General features: G+C 48.1%; 1 protein-coding gene across 1 annotated transcript; it reads left to right on the top strand.

The window, feature by feature from the left end:
- The first annotated feature begins 5,982 nt into the window (after positions 1 to 5,982).
- LOC118723172 (antizyme inhibitor 2-like) lies at positions 5,983 to 17,424 on the top strand. Its single transcript, XM_036445246.1, is given in 13 exon segments — positions 5,983 to 6,149; positions 6,353 to 6,433; positions 7,067 to 7,250; positions 7,663 to 7,836; positions 8,555 to 8,727; positions 9,646 to 9,682; positions 9,684 to 9,781; positions 10,728 to 10,893; positions 11,484 to 11,631; positions 14,237 to 14,337; positions 15,146 to 15,363; positions 15,820 to 15,882; positions 17,063 to 17,424. Coding segments are annotated over 12 exon segments (1,557 nt in total). The 5' UTR covers positions 5,983 to 5,997; the 3' UTR covers positions 15,845 to 15,882; positions 17,063 to 17,424.
- The last annotated feature ends 434 nt before the right edge of the window (positions 17,425 to 17,858 follow it).

Here is a 17,858-nt window from a genome sequence, read left to right as displayed (position 1 = left end):
AAAAAAAAAGTAGCCAAACCCACAGTGGGAAGCAGGTCTTTGTCTGTGATTTGTTTCCCTGAACTGAGAGTGTAAATGCCAAGATATATTTTTTTTTAATTTCACGTTCTTTTTTTTATTATCTATGCCAGTAGTTTGCATTAATGACTTGTAGCATATTATCTAGGGAAATGGGTCCATCAATAGCATGCATTCTGACTTCTCATTTTTCTATTTATTTATTTATTTATTTTATTAAATTATTATCTGTGTATATATTTTAACATTGCCCCTCCCATATACCCTCCCTCTCCATAGTTTTGTGTCCATTGATTGTACTTATATGTATGTATACAAGTCCTTCGGTTGATCTCTTATCTCCCCCAGATTTAATCTAAAGAGGTTTGTATTTTAAAAACGAACAACCACAGCCAGAACCGGACTGGAAGGTTCTAGGTTTGATTTCGGTCAAGGGCATGTACCTTGGTTGCGAACACATCCCCGGTGGGGTCTGTGCAGGAGGCAGCTGGTTGATGTTTCTGTCTCATCGATGTTTCTAGCTCTCTATCCCTCTCACTTCCTCTCTGTAAAAAATCAATAAAATATATTAAAAAATAGAATAAAACAAAATAAAATAAAAACTAACAACTCCATATTAAACACCCACAAAGGGGGTTTATAATGGAACAGGTGACCGTTTTCAGGGTGTTATTACCACTCGTCAGCTCTCTCTCCCCCTTTTTCTATCCTTTCCTCCAATCCTGGGCCCTTTGTCTCAGCTCCTTTTGTTACCGGGAAGCTCCGGGGTGGGCTCAGCCTGCCTGTCGCAATGTCCAATAACAAAGGCAGGGCTGAATCATGTAAAGCGATTATAAAGAAGTCCTGCCAACCAGGAAGACAGGGTGCTTACAAGCATCCAAAACCAAAACCTGTCTCACAGCAGGTGCAGGGGACAGGATTATATTGGGGAATGGACTAGGGTGAGGTTGGGAATGGAATGCAATTGCCTTCAATCAGCTGAATTCAACTCTGATTCTTGGTTGTCAGGCGGTGAGATGATGTTTTGGCTCCTGGTGGGGTTGGCCTGACCATGCTTAATGGTTCTTTTTTCTTGCTGGGTACCAAGCACGTCAAACTCATGCCTCGTTTGACGCGCTTGGTGTACACTGTCTGCAGTGGACTCACCTCAGTTACTTTGCTCGGGATCAAAGGCAGCATGCAGGGGCACTGGCCTGATAAGTGAAACCTAGAAAAGAAAAACTTGACTCTCTGTTCCCACATAAGAAACATAACTCTCTGCTCCCGTATGTATGTGTAGGTTAGGATTTCAAAATATGATTATATTTCAGATTAACTCCGGTGCTCTATCTATCAGATTATAAGTCCCCTCCCCCTCCATCACGTTCTCATCTTGCCGCCCCCAAGAAGCAGACCATCTTTAAAAAGTGAAGTGTAGCCCTGAGTGGTTTGGCTCAGTGGATAGAGCGTTGGCCTGTGGACGGAAAGGTCCCAGGTTCGATTCTGGTCAAAGGCATGTACCTTGGTTGCAGGCACATTCTCAGTAGGTGGTGTGCAGGAGTAGGGGGGTGTGTAGAAGGCAGCCAGCCGATCGATGTTTCTCTCTCATCGATGTTTCTAACTCTCTCTCCCTCTCCCTTCTTCTCTGCAAAAAAAATCAATAAAATACTTTTTTTTTTTTTTTTAAAGTGTACATTGTGCTCTGCATCTGAGAACAGGGCTGTGCTGCTTGCATTGTTTGTCTGAGATAAGTGGCTCTAAGTACCTACCTAGTTTGTGTGGCAGCCTGGCACGTCCATGGCATACTCAGCCCCACATTGGGCATCTTATGTGTCGTTTGAGCTCAGCCAGGTTCAGTGAGCCCGAGTCCGGGCGGTGAAAGTTGAGAAAAGACAATGAGAAGAAAGCTGGGTCTCAGAGGGATGCTGTCCTCTCTGATGGAGAGAGAGAGCACCATGGACTAGAAGCCTTGTCTTTATTATTATTTTTTAAAATTTATTTAAAAAATATATTTTATTTATTTTTTACAGAGAAGAAGGGAGAAGGAGAGAGTAGAAACATCGATGAGAGAGAAACATCCATCAGCTGCCTCCTGCACACTCCCTAATGGGGATATGCTCTCAACCAAGGTACATGCTCTTGAGCGGAATCGAACCAGGGACCTTTAGTCTGCAAGCAGACACTCTATCCACTGAGCCAAACTGGTTATGCAAGCCTTGTCTTTATTTTATAGTCAGATTCCAGGAGACAAAATCAGGGCGTGGTCAAGATGTTTACAACCTTCTAATCTAGTGGGTTTCCAATCTACTCAATTACATGCACCTGACCTGCTTTGTTCTGCCCTCCGGCCTGCCTCTGACATCCCCGCTCCCACCCAAGGATGCCGCTGCCATGCCCTGTCCACAGTCCCTGTCACTGCTCCCTCTTCCTCCTGATCAGGGTAGACACAGCTCCCCAGCACCCCCACCCCAAAACTACCGCGATTACCCCAGGGTGCAATCTCCCCAGGCGGAGGACAGAGTTTGGGGCCCACTGCAGCGGGAGGGGGGGTGCATTGGCGAGAACCAAACCTCACAGACCCCATCCTGGCCGGCACACTGCCGGCTCCAAACCTCCCGGCGTCCCTATCCTCCCCAGAGGGCGAGTAGTCCCACTTGTTTATTTTCTCTTTAGTTTCCATTGCCCTAGGAGCAGTATCCATGAAGAAATTGCTTCAGCAAGTGTCTGAGATTTTCTTGCCTGTGGATTCCTCTAGTATTTTTATGGTTTCCCATCTTATGTTTAAGTCCTTTGTTCATTTTGAGTTTCTTCTTGTGTATAGTGTAAGTTTGATGGTCTAGTTTCATTTTTTTGCATATATCTGTCCAATTTTCCCAACACCATTTATTGAAGAGACTGTCTTGACTCCATTGTATGTTCATGTCTTCTTTGTTGAATATTAATTGAGAATAGTGGTTTGGGTCAATTTCTGGGTTATCTAGACCGTTTCTGATTTAGCTGAATGTTTTCTAGCCCAGTGAAGCACTCCAACTTCTTTTTCAGGTAATTGTCAACAACACAGCAGTAAATATCAACATGAAGCAGGTTATTATTGTAGATCACACAGGGAGAACAAAGGGTAAAACGTTTAACTGCATCAGTGTTTGACTATATTCTAGACAGTGAGAAAACCTGAAGTCATTTTCAAGGTCCACAATTTCTTACTTCTTTTTAGTCTGGTCATTTTTAAGCTTTCTAAATCTCTGTTTTCTGGCTAATGAAAAGAAAATAGGATTCCACTGAGTCTCTTATCTACCTACTCCAGGACTTCTGTGAGGGTCAAATGAGAGGAGGCACATGAAAACGCTTCACAGACATTCGGTTAAAGTGTAAAATGTTTGCATCTGGCTATAAAGCAAGTTGTATTTCTGGGTTGAAGAAACTCTAAGGGAGCTACATAGTCACTAGAGAGAAAAAGCTGAGCATTGCTATGTGATGTCATTACCCGGTGCCCACAGTGACCGTTTCTGGGCTGGGTTGGGTTGTGGGCCACATTTTGTGCCATGGGGTCTCAACAGCATTGGCTGTGATTTGGTGGGTTGTCACTCTAGGGTGATGGGGTGGCCTGTGTCCCATTTGGGGGAAGCTGAGTGTTGGTTTGTTTGTGCCAAGTCCGTGGTGCTGTTTCTCTGTAAATGGCCAGTGCACATCACGGCAGATCCTATGTTGAGTGTCTGCCCCCTGGTGGTTAGTGAGTGTCATAGTGACCAGTCAGACAGTTGGACACTTAGCATTATTAGCCTTTTATATAGATTCTATGGTTGATGGACTTCTGGGTTGTGACCAATTAGGGATATTGTAAATAGACTTGCTGTGAACATGTCTTTGGTGGACATATTTTTGTTGGGTATATCTTACTTCCTGGAAGATACTGAGAAGTGGAATTGCTGAGTCATTAGCTTAAGTAAATTCTGCCAAAGAGCTTCTCCAAGTGGTCTTAGCAATGACATTCCCAGCAGAAGGAATGGGAGTTCCAGCTGCTCTACGTCTTCTAAAGCACTTGGCATTGCCAGCCTCTTTCAGCTTAGCCATGCTAGCGAGGATGAGTGTCATCTCATGATGGTTTTATTTTGCTTTTCTCTGATGATTAATGATGTTGAGTATCGTTTCATGTGCTTGTTGGTCCTTTGATATCTTTTGTTTGTGGTGTATGTGTGTGTGTGCACACACATGTGTGAAGTAAGTCTATAGTTTAACCAGCATTGTAACAGAGAGTGCATGAGATAATGCATGCGAATATCATACCTAACATCTTCATAACATTGGTTAAAAACTCATTTAACTTATATTCTTGAGCTTTGATTTTAGTTTTTGTTATTGGCTTCTTTATCTCTTCGGCTGCAAGAGGTGAGGGATTCCTCATAGTTCAGTCATAGATAGTTCCTGGTTCTATGGCCAAGGCCATTGTCAATAAATAATGACTCTGAGTTTATTCTTCTAAATTCTCTCTTACATTTCGATGTCACTCCACCCCCAATACTTGCCTTTCGTGCTATTCGATGTCAGAAAACATTTGATCACTAAAGCCTGATTTTCTAGAAGATCAGATTATTCCAGATGAGAACAGTAATAATTATATTAACTACTATTTTACCAAGACACACATGCTGCCGTAGTCACTTTTATAACCAGCTGATCCTCATGCTGGGAAACGAATCTGATAGAGCCCAGGTCATATCCTCACACATCCCTGCTACAAAGGAGTCTGAGAAGGTCCATTTCTTGCTTGCTCATGGAAGAGGGGAGGGATTGGAGGAAGGGGTGTTCATAGATGGTAGACAGCCCCAAGACAGGACAAAATCCACTGTGGGATCCATATTTTAATTTTTATGGCAAAAAGTTTAAAAATTGCTGGTTTCTTATCATGCTAACATCATTATTATCATGAACTAGTTTAAATGAGTTTTTAACCAATGTTATGAAGATGTTAGGTATGATATTCGCATGCATTATCTCATGTACTCTCTGTGATCCTAGTAAGTAGATGCTATTATTCTTCTTTTCTTACAGATAATGAAACACCTGTGAGGTACTGTGGACAATATCCCCATCTGCAGATGAAACCGAGCTTCCCTTTATAAACTTACAAAGAAGCTAGAAGTCAGTCCTATGTGAACCAGTCTGGGGCAGGTGAGGGTGTGGGTCTCTCTAAAAGTCATGGACTTCACCATGTGGTTTGAGATCACTGAGCAGAAGGCCTTACCCTGCTCATTCTCGCCCCCTCCCATCATTGTACTGCTGGATTTGATGAGTCCCTTGCAGGTTAAGGGATTTGTGCCAGATTTCATGAGTCCATCTTTCTTTTTATATAAAAAAAAATTAAATTAAATTAGATTAAATTAAATTAGAGAATTAAAAAATATTTTTATTTAGTTCAGAGACCAAAGGAGAGGGAGAGGGATAAAAACAACAGGGATGAGAGAAAATCATCTATCAGTTGCCTCTTGCACATCCCCTACTAGGGATTGAGCTGGCAACTCAGACATGTGCTCTTGACCGAAATTGAACCTGGAATCCTACAGCCCGAAGGCTGATGCTCTAATCCATTGAGCAAAACCAGCTAGGGCTGAGTCCCTTCTCCTAATCCAGGCCCTTCCTGTTGCCTCTTCCCGGATTTTTAAGTCCGCAGAGTCTGCAGATGATGGTCAGGTGGGGCCTTGGCACCTGCTGGGAGGGAAAGGCATGGGAGGACTCAAGCAGCAAGATGCCAGGAAGGACTGGCAAAAGAGGAGGCAGGGCAGCAGCAGGTTTCTGTGGCTCTAACTCCCAGAAACTAGAAGAGAAGACTCCGGGTCATCACAGAGGTGGGGTGGAAGCCTGCAGGAGGTATCAGTGACATCACAGGGGTGAGGTGACCTGAAGATGGTGGCCTGATCCTGGGTGTGCCCATATGGAGGAAAGGGCGGTGAGAATGTGGAGGGACATCAAGTGACTCAGAGGGTCTCCCAGCCACATACTTAAATGTGCAGGGAGCGCAGAGAGACAGCAAAGGGTAAGACCAGCTCTTGCTCAGCCTACGACTGGAGTCTGAGGTCAGGTTCCAATCCCAGCTCCATTCCAGCTTTGCTGATCTATCAGAAGACCTCTGAGCCCAGAGTGTTTTCATCTTTGAGGTGGGAAGGTAAGTGACTGGGTTTCCAGAGTCTCTACTCTGATCATATCTGGCTCTCTTCACCCTGAAGGTCTGTTGTATAGGCCACCCACAGGGCTGGGAAGTTTTGGCTGAGTGGGTCGTGGTAGCCATGGTTTGGAGGTGCAGCCTTCACAGGTACTTCACCTGGCCTGAGATCTGAGCTGAGTTCTGCTCTTCTCCAAGGGATTTACGTGAAGCCCAAGACCCCATAGGTCCTGGTCTCCCTGTGCTGGGCCTGAGGAAACAGGAGATGAACGGCACCAGGTGAGTCTGGGGGTGCAGTAGGACCCATGGGTGCAGGCCCAACTGCTGAATCAGAAGATTCAGTCTGCAGGCAGCCCTCACTTCAGTCTTAGGGGTGGGTGGCCAGCAGCCCTCACTTCAGTCTCAGGGGTGGGTGGCCATCAGCAGGTGCAGTGACTGCTTTAGGCAGCCCAGATGCCAGTCCCAGCTCAGCTACTGACCACTTGGTGACCTTGGGCAAGTCCTTTCCTCTCTCTGGGTGACTTGTCCACATGTGTAAAGTGGGATGTTGGGCTAGGTGATCCCCTGTAATCTTTAGCCCTATAATCTAAAGATTGTGGTCTCTGCACTTACCTTTTCTGTGGGTCACATTTCTCATCTGTGAATGGGAACATGTGAGAGAAGGAGCCATGAAGAGGATGCCAACCACCTATGGTAAGGGGTCTTTTGAGCATCTCCCTTGATCCCAAACTAGGTCTCTGAAGCAGGCTGGGCCTGGTCTGTAGTCCATCCTACAGATGGGAAAGTTCACGAGGTCTCCATGGAGCTCTATGTGGCTTCATGGGAGCGCCGAGTACTTACTGGCCTAGGAACTCTGGCTTCAGGGGCCAGCAGGGCGCTAGGAGGAGTGTCCTCAGAGCAAGGCCTTTCCAGAATGCTGGGAGTGTCCCTGGCAGAGAGCTCTGATGGACAGTCGGGGACGAGCACCACCCTCAAGGACTGGAAGGAGAAGGAAGGATGCCCTGGAAGCTCGTTGTTGACGGATCTCATCCCTCTGGGAACTGAGGAATCTGCCATGGAGGTGGTCTTGAAGAAGATCCGGGAGCTCTCTGATTCGGTGAGGGGAGAGGAGGGAGGGGGGGGGCAAGGTTATGGAGTGGGGAGTGGAGAGGGTGGGTCTCAGTCCCTACTTAGGCGGGAACAAAATAAATCTTTCTGTTTGTATTTTATGAGTCAGATCCTAGGTCTTACTGAATAGCTGTGTACCCTGGTGGCATGGAATAGTTCCCCTGTCCCTTTCAAGTCCTCCACCAGCCCCTGGATTTCATCCTGTGCCAAGAGTTCCGGGTGAGGGTTGGAGAGTCCTGGTGCCCATTTGGTCTACAAATCTTGTTGCCTTCTTGCCTTCTTGTTGTTTTCCTCTTTTCCTAACAGGGAGCACAGTAGTACTTACCGCATGGAGACACTGTGAGGATTCAATGAAATGACACAATGCCTAGCCATTCTTGCCTCTCTCTCTCCCTTGACAGGACCAACGGGACCCCTTCATGGTGGCCGACTTGGGTGTGTTGGCCAGCCGCCATCAGGCTTTCTGCCAGGCCCTGCCAAGGGTCTCGCCCTTCTATGCAGTGAAGTGTAACAGCAGCCCCTGGGTGCTGCGTGTCCTGGCTGCCCTGGGCACCGGCTTCGACTGTGCCAGCCAGGTGAGCCTGGGGCACGGCCAGTTACCTCACTCAAAGGCCTGACAGCTCCTAGAAAAAAAGGCTAATTTCCAGGAGTCCAGAATTGGGGACAGCAGCCCATAAACAGTGGCTGATGTATGTGGTGCCCAGTTGTTTGTGAAAGAATAAATGAATGAAGTAGGTGTGGTCCACCCTCTTCTGGTCTAGGTGATGAGGGCAGTCAGCCTGAGCTAAGGAGTGAAGGAAACACACACTTTAATCCACAGACACTGTTCTGTCCTGGCACAGCCATTTCACTTGAGTATCAGTTTCTTGGTCCTTAAAATGGGTTTAGTCCTCACTGGTTTGGCTCAGTGGATAGAGTGTTTGCCTTTGGACTGAAAGGTCCCAGGTTCGATTCCGGTCAAGGGCATGTGTCTTGGTTACCGGCACATCCGCAGTAGGGGGTGTGCAAGAGGTAGCTGATTGATGTTCTCTCTCATTGATGTTTCCAACTCTCTATATCTCTTCGTTTCTCTCTGTAAAAAATAAAAAATATATATATTTTAAAAAAATAAAATGGGTTCAACTATGTATTCCTTAGAGCAGTCTAGAAGCTTAAATAGCACAATATGTGCCCAGCGCTGGGCCAGATGCACAGTAGGGGCTAATAGGGGACAACCCCTCATGCCCTGGGTTCCTGTGCCCAAAAAGCAGGGCAGCAGGGAGGCAGCTCCTTACTGTGGCTTTGCCCCCGCAGGTGGAGCTGGAGCAGGTGCTGGGCCTGGGCGTGGCCCCCTCACGCATCATCTATGCCCACCCCTGCAAGCCCATCTCCCACCTGCAGTATGCTGCCCGCCATGGGGTGCAGCTCCTGACCTTCGACAGTGAGGAGGAGCTGACCAAGGTGGCCCAGCACCACCCTGGGGCCAGGTGAGGCCAACAGGCCTGCAGGCAGGTGGGGCCTCAGGGAGGAGATGAAGGCTGTTCCGTGGTAACTAGGAGAAGCCTTAGCAGCAGCGAACAAGAATGTGGGTCGGGTGTCCCGGTGCCTCCCCGGTGCCGACTCGTGCCAAATAAAGGTTTCCCGTGTCTGCAGAGACGTTGGCAGAGCCTGGCATTAGGAGGTCTGGAGTCAGCAACCTCGTGGAAAAAGCACTCTCATAGGATTCAGGAAGTCCAGGGCTCACATTTCTGACTTACTTGTCACATCTGTGTGTTCCTGAGAAAGTTATTTAACGTCTGTGATCCTATGACAGAAGGTCTGCTGAAGGGATGTTTATAATTTTACTAGAGGCCTGGTGCATGAAATTCATGCAGGCGGGGGTGTCCTTCAGACCAGTCTGCACCCTTTGGAATCTTGGACCCCTCGGAGGACATCCCTCTTCCAATTCCGGACCAACAGCTCCTAACCTCGATTGCCCGTTATTGCCTCTGCCTGCCAGCCTGATCACCCTTAATTGCTTTCTCCTACCGACCTGATCACCCCTAACTGCTCTCCCCTGCTAGCCTAATCACCCCTAATGGCTCAGCCCTGTGGGCCTGATCACCACTAACCACCTCTGTCTTGGCCCCTGACACCGTGGCTTTGTCGCGAAGGTTGTCCAGAAGATGTCTGGTCTAATTAGCATCTTATACTTTTATTACTATTGATCCTTTCCCTGCTTTTTCTTGTCTGGGCAGAAGTATGTAAGTAGTGATGTGTTCCCTCCCTGGACCTCCAGGGATGGACAGTCCAGAGGACTGAGGCAGGGGTAGAGGGAGGGCGAAGGGAATTTGGGTGGGGGCAGAAAAACATCCAGGCCTGGGGTTCATGTGTCTAATGCCTGTCACCCTCACATCCACTCCCAGGCTGGTCCTCCGACTGTGGACCGAGGACAGCAAGAGCCTCATTCCCTCTGAGTGCCAAGTTTGGGGCCAGCCTGGAGCTGTGCGGACACTTGCTCAAGTCTGCCCGAGACCTAGGCCTGGTTGTGGTGGGAGCCAGGTAAGAGCCCGGACTTTCTCTCCTGTGAGGCAGGGCTACTGGTCCCCACTCCTGTCCCTAGCCTCTGACTAACCTGGGGGCCTTGTACCCAGTGGCTCCATGTGGTTCTCAGAAGAGGAGGTGGATGCCAGCTGCTGGGAGGGTGGGGCAAGCAAGGCACTGGCCTTGGGTGCAAAGTTTAATGGGATGCCGAAAACCTTGTACTTGAGATAAATTATGTTTTAATACAGCATTTAAATAATTAATGCAGAATAAATCCATGATGAGAGAATATAAAAATTTTAAATCAAAACAGGACTGGCATTTCTGATTTTCCTTTTGCTCCTGGTTCCAAATACTCTTTACTAATCTTGTCTTTATTTAAAGATTTTGTATTTTATTCATCATGGATATTTTTGCATCAGTGTGTTCGATCTCTTGATGGGATGTATACAGGAGGCAACCAATTGATGTCTCTCTCCCACTCGCTCTTACTCTCTCTCTAATACATGTGTGTATTACATGAAGGTTACTTCTGTTGATTGCTCAGTGCTTTGGTGCCTCTTGAATGTTGCACCTGAGAAGTGCCCTCCCTCACCTCACCCCACCTGCCCCTGATTGGGTCCTCTGCCCTCCCAGGTGGGTGGTTTGTGATTTGGGGTTCAGATCACAGGCATCCCAGGGAGGAGAAGAAGGGGAAGCTTTAGGAGGTATGGCTAAGAGAGGTGAATGCCACACAACCACGAGAGACCCAACTCACGGACTGTCATGTTGTATGTGTCTCTGGGGTTCCCATGTGCACAGTCAAGGCTGTGGTTTCTGTGGGTGCCCATGAGTTCCATGTAGTCACACATGTCTCCGTGTCTGTGTCTGTCTGGCTGTGTGGCTGTTTCCCGATGTGCACCTCCTCCTGCTGATGCTTGTGTTTCCTCATATGTTCCTGCCCTGACACTGCATCTGCGTTCAGCTTCCACGTGGGCTCTTCCTGCCAGGATCCACACAGCTTCACACAGGCCATCGCCGACTGCCGGCGCATGTTCGAGATGGGCCATGGGGTCGGGCATGACATGAGCCTCCTGGACATTGGAGGGGGCTTCCCCGGAGTGGAGGGCTCTGAGCCGGAGTTTGAGGAGGTAAGAGGGAGGAGGAGAGGGCGTCTGGGAGTCCCAGCCTGGGCTCATTGCACAGAGTGTGTATTAGTGCACAGGGAGCTCTTGGCACTCAGGCATGTGGCTGCATGCAGCTGGGCTTTGTGCTGGTTGAGAGGTGTCTGACTCTACATGCGTGGCCTGTGCGCATATGTGTGTATATGTGTATGAGTATATGTGTGTGTGTGTGTGTGTGTGTGTGTGTGTGTGTGTGTGTGAGTGTGTGCATGCAGTTCTGTGCCTTCTTTAGACATGTTGGTTACCACCCTTGGTAAGGCTACCATCAGATAGAGGTGTACTTACTGTGTCCCCCACACCCAGGGGACAGTCCCCCTTTGCTGATCACCTATTGATTTCAATATTTCCGACTCAGACCTTATGGTGCTGCAGCCTGGTCACTAGGCTTGTGCCCTCAGGCACCCCTCCCCTCTGGGCCACAGTTTCACCTGTTTCCTCCCCTGCTCAAGGGGATGCTGACACCTTCCCACAGAGCTGTCAGGGGAATGAAGAGAGAAGATGCAGGGAAAGGCCCCACATAGGAACTGGCCTCACAGGGCTCGGGTCTGTCCCCACAGATGGCGAGAGTGATCAATGCTGCCCTGGCCCAGGACTTCCCCGAGGGAGCCGGCATTGAAGTCATTGCGGAGCCCGGCCGCTTCTATGTGGCATCTGTCTGCGTGGCCGCGGTCAACATCATCGCCAAGAAGGCTGTGCTGCAGCCTGGTGGGTGGGCCCGGACTGGCCTGGAGCACTCTGTCCAGCGGTCCCCAGGCCTCGGGGGCAGGAGGAGCTGAGGGTCTGAGTTCCACCTTGGGCTCCTCATTTGGGGAAAAGATGCTGTGATTTAGCCACAGGGTAGAACCTGTCAGTAACATTATTGTGCTGTTCTCAGACAGCCTGGAGGGAGGCATGGGGGTCTGTTCTCCCTGTGCCTGGAGGGGAAGTCTGAGGGCACAGCCTCCACTCCCTGTGTGCACCTCGCTGTTTCCAAGCCGGCATTTTCTAACAGGCATGTAGTTTTATAACAAAAAGATACAGTCATTAAATACTAATTTTACAGCACATACATGAAGGAAATACTGTTGGTATCATGGCCTGGAGGTTAAGGGTGACATTTGTAGGGTAACTGTAAATGATATGGAGGTCACCATCTCAGGAGGGTTTTTGATTGTTTTTATGTGGGGGATAGATTTAGGTGGGGTTGCTGTCCTCACAAAGGGACTAAGTAGAAACTCAAGTTCATGATGAGCTAGAATAGACTCACCCTCTGGGTTAGTGACCTTTACTCTGAAATTTTATGACCATCATATAACTGTTTCTAAATAATTTTTATTTTATTAAAAAATATTTTTATTGATTTTAGAGAGGACGAGAGAGGGAGAGAGAGAGAGAGAGAGAGACAGAAACATCAATGATGAGGGAGAATCACTGACTGGCTGACTCCTGCACATCCTATACTGGGGATTGAACTTGCAACTTGGGCATGTGCCCTGACCGGGAATCGAACCATGGTCTCCTGGTCATAGGTTCAGGCTCAACAACTGAGCCATACCAGCCGAGCTCTAAGTAATTTTAATCTGTTTTTTTATCCTTTGTACAAATGTCCTTTCAGTCCACAGGCTGATACTCTATCCATTGAGCCAAACTGTTTAGGGCCTCTTGCTTTGTATTAACACAAATTGTCCTAAGGCAAGGTGGAGATATACACATCAAAGGGTAGAGTTAGGTACAGAATCCATTGTCAGATTGGGGAATTACCTCCAGCTGTTCAGGTGTTTGGGCAGGAGGAGGCAATAACATGTAGCTTAAGATGCCCTGAGCTGTCTGGCAGCAAGCAATCATCCTTTTCAGGTTTGGGGAAATGCCTTTATCCATTTCCAACAGGTGATAATATATGTGACTCAGCCTTTGTTGAGTCCCCAAGTTCTACTAACCTTTTGATAAAACCCTTGCAATTATGACATGCTGGAATTGGCTCTGGCAAATTTGGTTTTCCGGGGAGGACTTGAGGAGGCAGGCAAAACTAAGTAGGCAGGTTTGGGGTTGGCTACTTTGAGTAATTTCCATGGCTGTTGTCTGTAAAGACAGCCCCTAATTGCCTGGTCCCTCAGCCCAGGATAGTTAGGGGAGGGTAGTGGTTCACCCTTGTGAGAGCTTAATCAAGCAGGGGGCTGGCAGGTGCACACCCTTTCTGGTTGGTCCATGTGTGCAGGTGTCTTCCTGCCTAGGAAGTAGGCAGCCCTGGGTGGAGTGATGTCTCCAGGGTCAGCAAGGCCCCAGATGCCAGAGCATCAGGATAAAGAAAACAGAAAATATGAGTAACCCAGGTGGCCCTTTGAGGAGGGAAATGGACCTGTTAGCAGTCTGCTAATAGCACCCTTATGGCATCATGTCATAAGAAGGCATTTTGCTCTGAGTTTTGCCTCACACTGTGTCAGGGAACCTGGTCAAGGTGAGGACAGAGGACCTGGGTCCTGATCTGGGGCAAATCCCAGCCCTGCCACATTGTCCTGTGTAACTTCTGGCAAGACTCAGTTTTCTCAACTGTAGTGTTCCATGTCCCTATTCAGAGTGTCATTAGCACAATGGTCGGAAAACTCATTAAATATCAACAGTACAATGATTGAAATTCCTTTAAGAGCCAAATTTTTAAATTTAAACTTCTTCTGGCACCAATTCTTCAAAATAGACTCACCTAGTCCGTGGTATTTTGTGGAAGAGCCACACTCAAGGGGCCAAAGAGCCGCATGTGGCTCATGAGCTGGAGTTTGCCAACCAGGGCGTTAGGAGAATGAAATAATTTGATTTGTGTAGACAGGTTGAAAAAATGTGTGTGCCCTTCCTTATGGCTACTTATGTTATTTATTTATTTATTTATTTATTTATTTATTTATTTATTTATTTTCCACAGAGAGGAAGAGAGAGGGATAGAGAGTTAGAAACGTCGATGAGAGAGAATCATCGACCAGCTGCCTCCTGCACACCCCCTACTTGGGATGTGCCCGCAACCAAGGTACATGCCCTTGACCGGAATCGAACCCGGGACCTTTCAGTCCGCAGGCCGAAGCTCTATCCACTGAGCCAAACCGGTGCCCACCTACTTATGTTATTCTTAGTGGCAGTGGCAGCCCCAGCACTGTGATGGTGTGCAGGTGGGCAGAGGAGGAGTGGGATTCTAGAGAACAGGGCTGGTTCTGGCGGGGGGTCAGGGAAGGGTTATCCAGTGCTGGGCAAAGGATCTGGGCTGGTCCTAAGGGTGCTGAACTTAGTGCTTATGGTCAGTGCTGACACATGACTGAGCACAGTCCTGTCTTTTCCCCTCTTCCAGGAGGCCACCGGAAACTGTTGTACTATCTCAACGACGGCCACTATGGCAACTTTGGAATGATCCTCAGGGAGGGTTTTCCCAGGATGCCAATTGTGGTGAAGGTAAGGAGGCCCAGACCCTGACAGCATTGAGAGAGCACCTCTTCCCTGTGAGGCAGAGTGCAGTCTTAGATTACACATGGCTTTGCAGATTGTCATACCACATGCGTGTACAAGGATGTGCACGTCCGTGTGTGTGCATTTTTGTGTATGAGCATGCTGACTGAACCTGTGCAGGTAGGTGGTGGACAGGTACATGGTCCTGTGTGGGTGTGGAAGTGCATTGGTTTGCCTCTGGATTTCCATGTGATCTCTCTGAATGCACTGTGTGTGTGTGTGTGTGTGTGTGTGTGTGTGTGTGTGGTGTGTTATCAGAAACTTGAATGTTGGGGTGTAGGAGTCCTAAGAAATGGAGAGTCTCCATCTTTCTTCACAAAAAGTAGACTTATCTGGGAAGCTTCCAAGGACCCCGATGCTTGGGGAAGGCCAGACGATTGAAATTAGGCCTCTCATGGGTTGGGACGTGGCATCAATCCTTGGTTAAAACTACCCCCTAATGTGCAACTGAGTTTGACCCCATATTTTTAGTGATTAATGACTTAAATCTCTTGCTTTTAAAGATGGGAAACAGAGGCCCCCTGTATGTCTGTCCTTGAGATTTGGCAGGGCTATAATGTGTCACTTGAGTGATTATAAGCTCCATGAGGGCGGGGTCAGGAGCAGTGCCTGGCACATAGGGACTGGTTGGTGTGGGTGATGGCCTGTGTCCTTGCTGTGCCTGGGGGTGCTCTGCTGGCCGAGGGCATGGGCTGTGAGGGTGGTGGGGGCAGGAGCTCTTCCTCCTCTGATTCCCACCCCCGTGTCCCTGCAGGAGCTCTGCTCAAAGCCGCCCCTCTTCCCCTGCATCCTTTATGGTCCCACGTGTGATGCCTTTGACAAGCTCTTCAATGAGGAAGTGCAGCTGCCTGAGCTGGACGTGGGTGACTGGCTCATCTTCCCCTCCATGGGCGCCTATAGTGCAGTTCTGAGCTCCACCTTCAATGGCTTCCTGCCTGCCTCCATCTGCTACATCGTGGGACCTAAGCTCAGGTATATGAGGAGAGCTCAAGGATCTGAACTTGGCACAGGGAGCTGATGGCTAAGATCTGGGTTCCCAGGTTCAGGAAACATCATACTCCCCCAATAGCCACAGAAAACATCCAAGTGACATACACTGCCTATGGGGTGACCTTTTATACCCATTACCCATATAAGTCCAAGGCAGCCCAGCTGGGCAGCTGTGACAGCTCAGACATTTAACACCTCTGTGTACACAAGTTGACATCTTTAAGGCCCCTGTCACCCTAAAGTCTTGGCCAAGTCCCCACTCTTCTCTGACCATTTGTGGCTGTTCCCTGCTTCCCTCATTCGAAGCCACTTCCCTACCAGCCTCAGGTTCCCTCACAGGCTCTGCCCAAGGGGCTCCTTTTAGTCCAATATAAGGTTCACTCCCCAAGGTGATGGGGGCTTCTAGAACACCCCTTTACTGGTACAATCTTTCCACAGGAGCCTGCTTCAGACAGCGCCTTAAGCTGGGACATGGCAGAATGGAATGGTTCCAGACACTTGGTGCGCCCACCTGGGAAAGCTTGGGGTGGAGGTGGGGGTGGGGTGGGGAAGAGTAACTTGGGAAGCAGAGGTTTGGTTGCCTCTGAAATGATGAGATATCTTTTCAGGTTCAAAACCATTTTCACCCCAATGTTGGCCTGAAACACAGGCAAACGCTTCTGGGCAGAAGACTACCCTTGTGCTTCTTACTCCTGAGCCCTGCAGTAGGGTAGGCTTGAGAAACTAATGTTATTACAACACACGCTCCCTGAAGGGGGCCTGGACTGTGAAGGAACCTGCCTTGGCCAGTACCTTGAATTTCTTTCATCCCTCTTTTAATTAAAAAAAATATATTAAAATTGATTTTTAGAGAGAGAGGAAGGGAAAGAGAGACAAATATCGATGTGAGAGGGGAACATCAATTGGCTATCTTCTACATATCCCTTACTAGGGTCAAATCAGGTCACAACCTAGGATTGTACCCTGACCCAGAATGGAACCAGCAACCTTTCAATGCTTTGTAAAATGCCCAATCAACTGAGCCCCACTGGCCAGGATTCATCCCTCCTTTTATCGAGTTAGTGACCCCTGTGTTCTTCCAGAAATGTTCACATGCACTCCAGGCACCCATTCTACTGCCAAGAACACCGGCTCTGGAGTCAGACCTGTAGCAAATCCAGGCTCCACCACAAACTGGCAGTGTGGTCAGAGCCTCAGTTTCTCCATCGATGCCATGAGAATAATATTAGTTAGTACCCTCCTGGCATGGCTGTTGAGGGGATTAAGTCAGATAATGTAAAGCCTCATTCAGGTCAGTTCATGTCCAGAACTCTGCCTCAGGTTGGCTTTGATCCTGGACCTTTCCTACACAGAGACCACTCCCTGCCCCCTTGGTCTGGGCATCCTCAGGGAGCATGTATTGCATCTAGCCATACAGGCATTTGTCCAGGCATGTGGGTGACTGTCCTGGCACTGGCCTTAAGAAATCCCCAGTTTGACAGGTGGGAGGACAAGGAATGGGAATATCTAATTCCAAAATAAGACAGGTACTACTGTGTGTCTCCCAGGTTTAGAAACTATATTTGGGAAGTTCTGAGCTGAGAAAAGAAAACGAGTCCTACAGCAAGGACACTGGCAGAGGTAGGGCAGTGGATTCCATAGGAAAAGCCACTCACCTCCTGTGTCCTGTATCCTTTTTAAGCTTCACCTGATGTGACTTCTCCGATCCTCAGCTCCTGCAAATGATCCTCGGCATCCACTATAGTCATCCCCACCAATCTCACTGCTGCCTCCACACTCAGCTAAGACCAGGGGTATTCTCCAACATCCTTGTGCTGAAGACATCTCAGCTCCAGACATCAGAGGAGAAAGGATGGGCTGCAGATGCCATCGACGGAAGCCAGAGGGCTCTAGCAGCCTTCAGATCCTGTGTTACTCATTCGTCTACTCCCAGATTCTGAATTTTAAGCTATAAACAACTACACTTATCCCCCCCAGAGGTGTCTGGAAGAGCAAATATGAGTTGGCTTTAGGTAAAAATAAAATTACATTTATATGCAAGAATTGCTGGAGTGTTTTGTGCTCTGCTCTATAGGTGTTGCCCTGTGGCATTTTGGATATCAACTCATCTGCCCATTTATTCATGAATCCATTCATCCATCCATTGATCATTCATCAGTCTTTCCATCCTTTCATCCATTGATCCATCCATCCATCCATCCATCCATTCATCCATCCATCTATCCTCTGACCATCAATTGATCCATTTATCCAACTGTGCTCCCATCCATAAAATGAAATGTGAGGGCCTAGTCTGTGATGGTGTTATTCTAGGCAAGGTTATACATGATGAATAAGATGTGCAGAACCTATCCTCATGGAGCTTACCTTCCATTTTCTTCCATTGGAAAAATCAGAGCAGGAACAAACATATAAATGATAAAATAAAGTGGAAGCAACAAGTATCGTAAAGAAAAAATAAACAGGGCAAAGGGATA

The sequence above is a fragment of the Pipistrellus kuhlii genome, unplaced genomic scaffold, assembly GCF_014108245.1.
Source record: "Pipistrellus kuhlii isolate mPipKuh1 unplaced genomic scaffold, mPipKuh1.p scaffold_m20_p_2, whole genome shotgun sequence".
Lineage (NCBI taxonomy): Eukaryota > Metazoa > Chordata > Mammalia > Chiroptera > Vespertilionidae > Pipistrellus > Pipistrellus kuhlii.
Note: the sequence above shows the minus strand (reverse complement) of the source record. Positions and strands in the feature narration are given on the sequence as shown.